Genomic DNA, 14092 nt, shown 5'->3' with positions numbered 1-14092 from the left:
CTGACACTTCATCCCCCTTACTCGAACCATCGGCTAACTTCCAAACCAGGAAAAACGATAAGACAAGAGAGAGCCGATACGGCACTCACTCCCCTATATTCTTCGTTCAAGTGCCCCCTTTTTTGGAGTCCCCCTTGCACACGACTTGTATCTTTTCTCTCCTTGGGTTCATCCCTTGCTCTCCCCTTTGCTGTTATACTCTTGTATTCATGGAATTCATGTCACCGTACTTTCTGCATAAGCTACTGCCTCCAGTGTTACGCTGGACACGTGTAGTTGTTAGGAATTGTTACTTAATATCTATCTGGTGACTCACGATCATTCTATACAGCTAAAGCGAGGCTTAAATAATATTAACAAATTCCTCTTTTAAGACATTCTCTAATTTGATCTTGGTATGATCCCAATAGATTAAAATACATGGTACATAAAATAAAATGCAATTTTATACATATGTGAAGAAGTTTCACTTTAATTTCAGTTGATGTGCAGGTATTTCTCTTTGTGTAGTTTAGTATGTTAGACCCTGAATGAATGATTTCTTTGCAAGATTCCTTCATTCAGGATCTAACAGAATGATAATAATCAGTTCCGTGGAATATTTTCCCCATTGAAAGCTTCTCAAAAAGGTTTTTGAGAAACTGAATAAAGCATAAACTGAATGATTATGATAAAGTAATAGGAGTGAGTTCATGAGAGGGAAATCATAGATTAAATGGGGTGCTATCTTTTAGAAAGTATCAAGCATTTTGGATAAGGTTAGGAGTTGTACAGGTGAGAAGTAATGTCTTGATTGGAAGAGGACATTGAGATTTTTTTGGAGGCTGTGGAAGCTATGGATATGATGTATTTGTGTGAGGAAAGGCCAGAAGCAGCCCAAGAGTGTGCATTTCTTGATTGATAGTCTAGATGTTATCAAAGGTATATTATACTTTACAAGAAAGTATATTATTTTAATCCTATGCCTGCAGCAGGATTTGAACTATCACCTACTTGGCTGGCTTAATGCATACCTGCTGTTAGCATACCTGCTTTCCGACCAGTCAGTCATGGGTTCAAATCCTGCTGTAGGCATGAATGCTTACGACTGTCTTTAGCTGGGAGATGAATTTTGTTTCCTGGTGTAAGACCACAGCTCCACTTATTGGACACCTGAAGCAGGATTTTTGGACTGTGTAAAAATAAATTAAAAAATTACAAAAAAAATATATAAAATTGATAAAAATAGAAAAAAAAATTCTTAGCCCACCTACAGTACAAATATACTATAAGTTTACTAATAACCTTTCATGAGTGGGAACCACATATATGTGTGTAAAAATAATAATACAAGTAGACTAGCCATGAATTTTTTTATGTTGTTACTACCACCCATGAAAAGTTATTTGCAAACCTATAGTACATTTTGTACTGTGAGTGGACTAAGAATTTTTTTTTTCTGTTTTTATCAATTATATATATTTGTAATTTATTTTTTACATAGTACAGAAACCCTGCTAGAGGCCAAACATGGAACTTTTTCAAGCCACTTCAGGTCTCCAGTAAGTAGGGTAGTGGTCTCACTCAAGGTGATGAAATTTATCTTCCACCTCAAGACAATCGCAAATATCCATGTCCATGGTGGAATTCAAATCCAGAGCCTGTTGGTTGGGTTGTGGGTATGCTAATTACTCAGCCAACCAGGCCAGCAGTTACAATATATGTTATAACCAAGTGAGAAAAAAAAACTTTCCACAATTCTCTCATCCAGAATATTTAATAATAAGATGAAACACATTTTTATATTTGTATATAGAAAAAAAATTATGATTTCTGCATTATTTTAACTTTGGCATCTTCCTTGGTCTAGTTCTCACTGATCGTAAAGCAGAAGGACAGGAATACTCTTCTCGTTTTGAATATTTTTTTATTTAGATTAGACTTGAGTTAGATTTGACAGTGAAACATGTCAGTGTTCTTATTTCAGTCTAACTAAAAAATAATCCAAAGGAGATTATTTCCAATATGCTAATACTTCATCTTGACAAATTTTTGTAAGCATTCTAATTCCAAATTTCAATCCCAGATTAAAAAAAAAAAGTTCAAAAACTCATCAAAGTTTCATAAACCATGCTCTTGACTTTGACATAAAAGTGGGATTTTTATAAAATTACCTCATTTAAACAGAACTCTTTGAATGTCATACATTTTTTAACATTATCATCATAGTTATCGTGTAAATCAGCATTTCTCAAAGTGTCGTAAGTGTCTCCTACTGGGCAGCAAATGATTTTATTAGTAAATAATATATTTTCTTAAATCTTAGTTTGCAAATTTTTTGGTACAGTTTAGAATACAGTATATTAAAAATCCTATCAGTTAAAAATATTTACATAATTATTTTAATTTCAATATAATAATAAGCATAATATTTTGACACATGTTGTATATCTGGATATGCAGGTGTATAGTGGTACATAAAATTGGCCACAGTGTCACCACAGAAGGCTGAGAAGTACTCTCATATTTTTTTACTGAAAAATATTAAGGCTGTTTATCTTATACCAGCTATTCCACAATTTTGCACTTAGGGGAAAATTGTAAATGATTGAAAGTTCAAGATCTGAGTAAAGGTTGGAACTGGTCTGGGTAGTGTCCCATAATGTTTTGGCATTATTGGACGCTAAGACAATTGATGTGAAATCAACATCTGTCATACAAGTAAACTAATCGTGAAGTTAATTCAAGCTTATGCTTGGGTATAGGATTAAAACAAGAATATAATTTCTTGTCCAGTATAACATAGATTATAATCAAGTGGATAAACTTTCTACTCCCTATTATCAAAGTTAAGAGGTAGTGAATGACAGATCTTTATTTTGAGAAATAGGACAGGTCAGTATTTTGGCTGCATTGATAGAAAATGTGAATCACAAGGAAATTGTTATTGAAGCTGTTGTTTATGAAAGATCATGAAGCTTGAATTGTATGAATACTACAGGGTTTATTAAAGGAAGAAATGGAATTTGCTCTCATCATCAATACTATGAATAGGATTTGAGATTGGTGAGAGGTTGTTATGTAAAAGAAGGAGAGTAGCATGGACAAAAGTATAGAGTTCTAGGGATAGGAACTCTGATTTTGGTGGAGAAATCGAAGAGATTAGCAACCTAGTTGCAAAGAGTAGAAGGCACACCATAAAATGCTAGCTTGGTAAATAAGCCTATGTAGCATACAAGATGCCATACAAGAATTGGTCAGTCTCACCTTTGGATGATGATAATAGTTGTACCATCCAGATGCCTGAGAGGTAAAAATGTGGAATGCTAGAAGGTTGCAACTAACAGCCTTGTTAACATTTCAAAGTTAACATTTAGATTTGGTTTTTTTTGCATTGTTATTATTATTATTAGTATGCATTCTTCTCCAGAGACTCCAAGGATTTATCAAGGGAGGGCTATTTAGTCACTCATGTTTAAATATTTATAATGCCCTCTTTCCATTCTTCTCTACACTTGCCATTTGCCATGGAAAGAATCTGGACCTCACATATTTCTTAGCTGCTTATGCCCTTAACCAGTCTCCAGGGATGACTGAGTTCTGCCTGCACCAGCCATAAGCTAAGATATCTCATTATCAATGCTGTAAGTGCTCCTTCTAACTTTTTTCTCCCCCCCCCCCTCAAGTTAGCTTTCTCTTCAGCAGCGAAAGTTATCAATGCAGTAAATCACCTTAGCAATGTGACCTCTAACTTTAACTTAACTAGCTTATTGCCTATAAACCTCAACACTCCAGCATTATTTGCTACTTAGCAAATTTCACTGCATTACACATTTATTGTTACTTGCCCAGTCTGTTCAAATCAATTTGTAGAGATTCTGTATTAGCTGTGATCCACATCAGCAAACAACTGAATATCTCCATATAGTCCATCCCTGTTGTCATTAATATATAAATTTAATACCAGTAGTCTAAGTACAGAAACCTATATTACACCACTTGTCACCTTAATTCTCTTCATTGTCAACATCTCCATACGTCACTTTTTGATATTTGTCAATTGACTACTCTCCTATCCATGTTACAAGTCCAGTTTGCCTACCTACCTATCCCTTTCAGTTTATATAGCAAACTCACACATCCAGTCCTGTCAAATTAGCCTTTCTAAAACTTTGATGATCACAGCAGAGATACTGATTGGTCTGTAATTTGCTAGATCATCCTGATATATTTAGAATTATCTTGCTTTCCTTCCATCCATTGGGAATCATACATATGTGGAGACTCAGGTTAAACAACCAGGGTAGGGTCATGGCTAGCTTGCTTATACATTCCTTCAGCATCCATAGTTGATATCTGAACTAACCTGACTGCTGTATTCAAGTGAAGCTCTTATAACCTTTCTGTCTGTTCATTGTCTTCACCATTTTTGTAGTGTGATTCCTGAACTTCAGATTTCTATCCACCATTATTTCTATCTCTATTTTTTTATCCACTTTCTTTGACATCCAGAGAACTAATGGCTTCCCAGAAATTTAGTTTACTGAAGGAAACGCTTGACAGCTCAATTATTTCTAGCGGTGGATCTGTCACTTTTATTCCATGTGCATTGACTAAAGATATTCTTTAATGACCATCCTTCTTTTTACTTGCTACCCAGTGATAAAATTTCCTTGGATTTCCTTTGACCTGCCTGCTAATTTCTTTTCATTTCTGATTTGGCCTTCCTCACCATGTTCAACACTCCCCGGCCTGCTTATGAACCTCATCATTACTCTCTCTTTAATTTTTTTTTTTTTTAATGCAGCTCTTGCTTTGAAGTTATTCATCCATTTAATTCCTATGCGATTTATTCTCCTAACTGAGGATTCAGGTCAAATATTACGTCTTTCAAACAGCCTTTGAATACTTCCCATGCTCTGCTGATGCCTTTGCGATGCAGTTTCTTATGCCAAGGCACTGCTTCTAGTTGCCCTCTCAATTTATTATAATCACCTGCCTTATAATTTCAACATATGTCCCTTCTTAGTCATTTTCACATGCATTGCAACCCCTAGATTAAAACTGCATAATCACTCTTGCAAGTTGGAGACATAACAATCAGTTCGTTTATAGACAGATTCTCAGATGCTATTATCAAACCTAGCATTTTTGTACCATGAGTCCTCATTCACTGATGATGAACAGGTAGTTTCTGGTTGAAATATTTCCAATAATAAAATTATTATATTCTTATGAGTGTGTGTGTCTAATAAACTTAAATGTCTTGTTTTGAATTTCTGTTTGAGTAAGAAAACTAGAGTAAAGTTGCATTTTAATAATTATTTTGTTCTTATTTAGCCCATCACAGGAAGCACAGAAAATTTTCAAGGCAAAGTTTCCTATGGAGACTGATGCTATTAAAACAAAGGTGAGTTAGTAATTTAGATATTAATATTGTCATGTATTCCATTAATAATTATCATCTTTTAGATTAAAATGTTATTTTAAAAAAGCTAATTTTCTTTGTGGGATGTGTGTGTGTAGATTAATTGTATTTAATAAAATGCTCCATTTCAAGTGGGACATTTTATTAAATAATATTGGCAGGTTGATCCATTTACTGAACTAGGCATGGTGGCTCTTAATTTTCAATACTCTTGTTATTATAATTAAAAGGAAAGAATTATTAATTTGCATAAGTTTATCGCACACTCCATTTTTTAAAGAAAGATTCTTAATTAGAAAATTACATTATGAAGATGATCAAGAAAGAAAATATAACAAGATTATCACAGTTCAGTTTTTTTCCTGATCTGCTTAAATTGTTCTTTGTATTATTCTATTTTTGCAGCAACTTCAATGTATTCTTCCTTTGCTGCTAACATTATGAATATTTTGTTCAAATTTTGTCACTCTTTCTCTGGATTTGCTATAGTTTACTTCCTCTCCCCACACAACATTTGCATATTTAAGCATAGCATATACCATCAAAGTCTCTTATTTTGATAATTTAACAACTTGTACAGAAGTCATTTTTTTTTTGATCAACAGTGTAGCAACTTGGCCAGTCATTTATGTCATTAACTCATTGCTGTTGGATGCATGCTATCATGAATACAGCCTCTGTTGTTAACTCTTTACTCATTTCTTCACTTGTTTTGAATTCCTTAATAGCAGAGCTGGGAAAGAAACTAGTAATCCTTTTCATTTTTTTCTTTACACTTTAGGACATTTATTTTATTACGTCTTAGATGAATAGAACATCTGCACGAGTCTAATAAAACCTAGTAAAATGATATACTTAACATGTATGCAAGGGGATGAGAAAAATCAACTTGTGTTGTACTTGCCCCTCAGGCAGACACAAGAATGGAATGTTGTCTGTTTTTTGCTTATCCAGTATATTGGTAGTTTAGTACTAGAAGATGTGTTAACACTATATAGTGTTAACACATCTCCCACCACCACCACCACCACAAGCACCAAACTGCACAGATGTAAGCAAAAATAAGTTTTTATTATTATTACGGGTATCTCCATGTTTGAGTACCTGGGATCCATTATTAATGTGAAGAATTGCTGTTCAGAAGATGTCAGAGAAAGGTTAGGAATGGCTAAAACAACAGTCAGAGACCTGTCTAAAATCTAGAAGGATGGATCTATCTCCATGGAAACAAAGTTGAGGATTTTGGATGCAGTTGTTTTTCCAACATCAGCTTATGGATGTGAGACTTGGAACCTAAAGAAGTCAGATAAGAAATGGATATCTGCTTTTGAGATGTGGTGTTACAGAAGGCTGTTGAGGATATCATACACTGAAAGGCATACAAATGAATGGGTGTTAGAAAAGATTAGTAGAACTTTAAGGCTCCTTAAGGATATTGACAGAAGAAAATTAAAATATTTTGGACACATAGAAAGGATGGAAGGAGGACTTCTGAGAACAGTAATAGAAGGTAAAGTTCCTTAAAAAAGAGGCAGTGGCAGACCATCAATAAGATGGATGGATGGATGGCATGTGTGGAGTGACTGATCTTCAGAGAGTTGAGGCTGCCAGAAGGGCAAACACAAGACTACATGGCAAGGCCTAGTGTGGAACATCATCGAGCATCGGAGTGACCATACGGCATCTGTAGATGCCCAGTCAACACAGACAGACTATCTCCATGGAGTCAGTAGACTCATTGTGGGAGACCCAGATTATCAAAACAATATTTATCATATCTCTTCTTGAATTAATTTACAGACAAAGAGCTCACAACTGAGTCAGGCAATGCATTCCATTCATTCACCACCCCCCAGGCGAAAAACCTCATTCTCACACCCTTGTTAACCACACTTTTCCTTAATTTCCAGGGATGACCTCTTGTTCTTCCAACACTATCTGAAATCACACAGCTGAAACATTTCCCCTGCATCAATCTTATAAAAACCTTTTAGTAATTTAAATGTTTCTATCATATCCCCTCTTCTTTGCTATCAACCAACCTCTGCAATCCACAACCTTTCAATCTATCAATGTAGGGAGCATTTTTTACATCACTCACCAACTTAGTCACTCTCCTCTGAACCCTCTCCACAACCTCCTCATCTCGAAGGAATCCAGGTGACCAGACCTGAGCACAGTAATCCAAATGTGGAAGTATCAACGCATTATAAAGGGGAATAATAACCTCTTTATCTCTGGATGTTAGTGTGTGTTCCTCAATAACCAAGTAATCCTATGTGCAATCTTGGACACTTTAGCAATGTGTCTCCTAACTTCATCTCCCTATCCACCAACACCCCTAAGTCCCTAGCCTCATCAATCTCTTGGAGTACCGTTCCATCAATGTAGTATACAGCTGGTAATCTTTTAATCCCAAAATGCATAACTTTACACTTTTCCACATTGAACTGACATCCATTACCTTTTGCCCATTTTGCCAGCTTATTTAAATCATCCTGCAAACTCTCAACATCAGCTTGATTTTTTTATTTGCTATCCAACTTTGCATCATCAGAAAACAACTGAATATCTCCCTTTAGCCATTTCCTATATCATTTATGTACAAATTAAACAACAATGGCCCAAGTACAGAGCCCTGAGGCACACCACTGGTCACCTGCCTCATCCTGGACTCTGATCCTCCATACACCACCTTCTGGTATCTCTCCCTGAGCTATTCTCCTATCCATATCACCAGTTTAGTATCCATCCCCCATCTTCTCCAATTTGCCCAACAGTATTCCACGGGATATCCTGTCAAAAGCCTTAGCAAAATCCAAAAGTGCCACTGTGTAGCCATTTCCTTTGTCCAACTCAGATGTCATTCTATTATAAAAAGTTAATAAATTGCTAAGGTAGGATCAACCTTTAACAAAATCATGTTGGCTCCTATAGAGTATCATATCCTGATTCACCCATTCTCGAATTTTGTCTTTAACCAACTTTTCCAATACTTTTACCACCACTCCCGAGGTGGTGATTGGCCTGTAATTAACTACCACAGTTTTAGAGCCACCTTTATGCAAAGGAACTACTTTGCCTTCCTTCCACTCCCTAGGGAATATACCAGCGTTCAAACTTAAGTTAAATAACCAAGTATGAGGCGTTGACAATTTATTTGCACATTCATGCAACACCCGAGCTGATATTCCATCTAAGCCTACAGCAGTGTTTGCATTTAAATTTTGCAATATATTATATACCTCTGATTTCTTAGCTTCAATTCTCAGATTAGTTATTGCTACAGGTACAGAGATATCCTCACTTGGGTGATAGACTTTTGAAAAGTGATCACTCAATAACTCTACTATTCCATCTGAATTTGTCACCTCAATACATCAGCACCCACTAAAGTTACCCTTCCAGAGTCATTCTTCTTTTTACTTGCCACATAGCGGAATAACTCTTTGAGATTACCCTTGATCTCCTTGGCTAAGGACTTCTCATAATCTGATTTAGCTTTTCTTACTATGCTGGTAATTCTAGCTCGAGCCTTGTACTGCTCATGGGTGTACTTGATCGCCTTTCTCCTTGTAAATTCTCCATAACATTTTCTTTTTTTTTTTTGCAGATCAAGATTGATACTACTACTTGTTTGTCTTCCTGACCATGGGGATACAATCTGATATTGTCTTCCTCAGATACCTGCTGATTTTATTCCATACACTTATAACATCTTTCCCCTGCAATATGTTCTGCCATGGGACGGCTGCAAGCTCACTCCGAAGCATGTTATAATTGCCTTACCTGTAGCTCTGTATGTACCCTGTCTTAAGAGAGAAATCCACAAATTTTGCAACCTCCCGAGTCAATACCACATGATCGCTCTCACCAATTGGAGGTAATGAGGACACCTTACATATGCCTATATCCTCTGAACCAATGACCAGGTCCAACACTCTCACACCACGTGTCCCTTCAGTTATGTGCTGTTTCGAGTAATTATCTCATAGAAGATGTATGAATTCCATTTCCTTTTTGCCACGTGATCTTTCCTCCTTCCAATTGATATCACCATAATTAAAATCCTCCCATAATAATCAATAATCGTGCACTCATTGCACTAATTTGCTGATGCATGAATTCAATATCATCCCCTGGCCTATAGCAGCAACCAACTGTATATTTGGTTGCGTTGGTCACTCTTTCACACCAGACTGTTTCATCAAATGAACTATCATTCATATGTCTATCATCTTGATATACTACTTTCTTTGGCTGCAACTCATCAGCTATCATCAACAGGACTCCTCCCCCCCATTCTATCTTCTCTATCCTCCCTGAAAATACTGTACCCGTCACATTCAATTCCAGTGACCACATATTCTGCTGACAGTCAAATTTCACTAATGCCTACAACTTTTGGTGAGATTGCACTAATGCCAAAAATTCTTCCCTCTTATTTTGAATGCTTCTTACATTGGTATACAAAATTTGCAGATTCCTTTTAGTTCTTGTACCAGCCTTTAGAACTGATATACATGTCATTAATTTCAGTAGTCTCATGCTTATTTTTATCCACTCTATTCTGCAATTTCTTCTGCGAATAAGGATTAACAAATATACAATCACTGCTTAAGTTTCTCCCTCTTACACTCAACCTTTTCAATTTTAGTTTCCCTGCCCAATCACTTCAACTTGTTCAGAAAACAGTAACTTCTTCAATCGCTTATGACCATCCATGTTCAGATGCAACCCATCTCTTGCATACAGCTGTCTTTTTCCTTCAAACACGCTCCAGACATCAACAAATTCCAGACCTCTTTTTTTGCACAAAGCTGTATAACTGAGAGGAGACCTCCACATAGCCTTTAAAGGAATGTGGAGAACCGACCAGGGCTTCTGACCTAATGTCCAATCCTCACCTTCTAGTGGTGCACCCTGTTGGGTATCTACTTGGATACTGAACGAACGAGGATGGGCTGGCAATTTGGGATTTAGCCGACCAAATTGTATTCTTATTAGTTAAACCAAAATAAAAAATGATGGTACAACATGACAAAATTTCATGCCAGCTGGGGCGTCGCCTGGTTAAACAAGGCCCCCGTTGTTTTCGGCAGGGAACCAGGGCGAACAGCAGAATAAAGCGAAAAGTCAGCTACTGGAACAAATCTGAAAACACACCCCAACTAAACAACACCAGAGTTAAAGATCGGTACTATGACCATAAGAAGCCTGAATGGCAAAGAAATGGAGCTAGCTGAGGAATTAGATACGTACCAGATGGACATAATAGGGGTGACTGAAACAAAAAAGATAAAAACTAGTGAGATCTTTCTGAGCAATAAATACAAAATGTTATATTCAGGCAATGACAATCAAGGAAAAGAAGGAGTAGCCATAGTATTCAACACAAAATACGAGGCTAATCTTCTTGAATGGCAGGCAGTCTCAAGTAGAGTAATGTGGGTAAATATGAGAATGGGGAACTGAACAATGAGACTCATTTGTGCCTATGGTCCCACAGAAGGTTCTACTAAGGTAGAAGTGGAGGAATTTTTTGAGGCTTTAGAAAAAGCAACTGACACAATGAAAAAGGAAAAGTTGGTCCTTGTTGGGGATCTAAATAGCAGAGTAGGAAATGATTGTCAGACATACAAAAATATTTTGGGAAAATTTGGAAAAAAGAGCAAAGCTAATAATAATGGCAAATATCTGTTGGATTTCTGCTCAGGACATGGACTGGTTATTACTAACACCTTGTTCCAACATAAAAATGTGCACAAATTCACATGGAGAGAAGAGGCAAGGAATAAGAAAAGCTCATTGACTATGTTATTGTTGATAGTGATGTTTTCTTCCTTATGCAGGACACCAGAGTGTATAGAGGATTTGAAATTGGAAGTGATCACTATTTAGTCTTGAGCAGGATAAAATTGAATTTCATATTGAAAAGAATAACGTGTAAGAAAGTTTTAAAGCGAATAAAAGTTGAGCAGCTCTCTGATGTGAACTGTAGACTAAAATACACAAAGATTATTGAAAAAAAAATTAAAGCGTTTGAAAACAGGAACCAAACTTTAGAGATTCAGTTGCAAGCCTTGAAAAAAGCCCTGATTGATTCAGCTAGAGAGGCATGTGGTGAAGTTGTCTGCAAGGATAGAAAAATTAGAACTCCATGGTGGATACAGGAAGTTAAAGAGGCAGTGAAGGAAAAGATGAAAGCATATCAAAAGTTCCTGGCAAATAAGTCAGCTTGTGCTCTTAGAGAATACAGAGACAAATGCAAGAATGCTAAACACTGTGTAAACCTAGCTAAACAAAAGTCATGTGAGGACTTTGGCAAGAATATAGAAAATAAATATCAAGAAGTGGCAAAATATTCTAGAGGTTGTTGAAGAAGCTTAGGGATGGAGAAAAGAGTGCTGTAAAAGTAGTTAGAGATGATAAAGGTGACATGAAAATGGGAGAAAAAGATATCCTTGAAGTATGGAGTAATTACTTTGAAAAACCTAAATGAAACAAGCAGTGATGACAGCACAGTGGTAAAAAAACACTGTGCTGTCACCAGGCATGCAGTCAGGAATATATATCCATACTTGAAGTAGAAAAAGCCATCAAAGACTTGAAATGTGGAAAGGCAGCAGGAGTTGATGATATTCGACCAGAAATGCTGAAGTATGGTGGTATAAGAGTCTTACAGTGGCTGCACTGCATAGTTCAGAAAGCCTGGACAGAGGGACGAATTCCCGATGATTGGAGTAGAGCTCTCATAGTACCTATATATAAAAAGGGAAATAAAACTGAATGTGAGAATTACAGATGTATTTCCCTACTGAGTGTTCCTGGCAAGATCTATGCAAGTATACTTGAGAAACAGTTGAGAAGAATTGTGGAAGAAAAGCTTGGTGAAGAACAAGCTGGATTCAGGCCAAATAGAGGCTGTCAGGTTCAGATCTTCACTTTACGACAAATAGTCGAGAAAGCTTGGGAATATAACAAAGATCTGTATTTAAGTTTTGTCAATTTGGAAAAGGCATATGACAAGGTGCCAAGAGAGAAGCTATTCAATACGCTACAGTTATATGGTGTCAATGGGGCATTATATCAAGCAATACTTAGTCTTTATTTGAGTTGTAAGTCAGCAGTTAGAATTGAAGGAAGTACAGGAAGATGCTTTAATGTTAAATCTGGTGTGAGATAAGGATGTACATTATCCCCTCTGTTATTCATTATCTGTATGGTTCACATTATGAATGAAAGTGATATTAAACATCGTATCCGAATTTGAGATGTTAATATCAGCTCTTTGCTTTATGCGGACGATGTTATACTTCTAAATAAATCCACTACAAGTCTGCAAGATTCTCTGACTAAATTGAATACCTGTTGTAATAGATATGGTATGAAGGTCAGCAATAAAATGACAAAGACAATGAAAATAGGCAGAATCGTTGAAAATGTCAACTGTGTTGTGAATGGAGAAACCTGTGGAACAAGTAAACCATTTCACCTACTTAGGCATGATTTTTAGTGAAGATGGTAAATTAAATATAGAAATAGATAACAGAATCAGCAAAGCTGTTATGGTGGGAAGTCAATTGAATAAATTCATATGGAATAAGAGAGAAATTAGTCGGTACTCTAAATTAGCTGTATACCAGATAGTGTTCAAACCAGTTTTAACTTATGGATCTGAGAGCTGGGTCAGAAGTAAAGCACTTGACCAAAGACTAGAGACCGCAGATATAAGAGTCCTGAGAAAGATTAGAGGTGTGAACAGATGACATCAATGGCAATATCATATTAAAAATGAGGATATTTGGAAAGAACTTGATATTGTCAGCATCCAGGAATGCGTTAGCACAGCTAATCTCAGATGGTATGGTTACTTAAACAGAATGTGTGAAGAAAGATTAGCAAAACAAATGTTCTCTGCCAGGTTGGCAGGAAAACTACCCAGAGGAAGACCAAGATATAGGTGGATTGATAGGGTACAAAGTGCCTTAGATGATAGAAATATAAGATCTGATAATGTTGGAGTCTTGACAAGTAACAGACTGTTTTTAGGAAAATTGTAGATAGGAAGTTAGTAATGATGTAATTTTTTTCATGTAGTACTATTATATCCTGTACACCCCTTGAGGGTACATGGCAGGAATTTGATGATGCAATCATATAATTTATTATCATCGCTCGTCTACTTAACTCATAATTGTCAAAACGATGCCACACCAGCACACTATCCTCCCATTGTCACTTTTCTTCTTCACGATATCTAACAATGTTCTTAAATCTTTTGCTATCCGATTTATACTACCACTCAGGTCATTTGTACCCACCATAACTATCATCTTTTCTGCATCATGCCCTCTGTTATGTAGCACTAAAAACAACAGCCAGACACAGGCATTGTATACTTGAAAAATAGCTAAGTGTATTTAGTGTAATTAGAAACAACTGGATGAACACCATACTACATAATTGCAATACTGAAATGCACTCCTACTTGAGATGCAACTGTGCAAGATAAAACAATCTGGAGTGATTGTGTTAATATATACACATGAAAGTGATTTAAATTTTTAAAAATAGTTATCTCAACACTAGGCATTGTAAAAATGCTAATTTCATTAAATAACTAGACTTATTTGAATATACTTGGTAAATTAGTAAATAAATTACTGAATATTACAAATTTCT

At 36.1% G+C, this 14092-nt stretch overlaps 1 protein-coding gene across 1 annotated transcript in view; it reads left to right on the top strand.

Annotated features, from left to right (window-relative positions):
* LOC150105884 (AP-2 complex subunit alpha-like) overlaps positions 1 to 14092 on the top strand; it is a 383042-nt gene that overhangs the window by 352401 nt on the left and 16549 nt on the right. The window contains exon 23 of the mRNA XM_090393652.1: positions 5320 to 5389. Within this exon, the coding sequence (XP_090249778.1) occupies positions 5320 to 5389 (70 nt within the window). The remainder of the gene's footprint in view (positions 1 to 5319; positions 5390 to 14092) is intronic.

Source organism: Typopeltis vanoorti, chromosome 6, assembly GCF_054136105.1.
Source record: "Typopeltis vanoorti isolate ZY-2024b chromosome 6, IOZ_Tvanoo_1.0, whole genome shotgun sequence".
NCBI lineage: Eukaryota > Metazoa > Arthropoda > Arachnida > Uropygi > Thelyphonidae > Typopeltis > Typopeltis vanoorti.
This window is presented reverse-complemented; position numbering and strand designations above follow the sequence as displayed.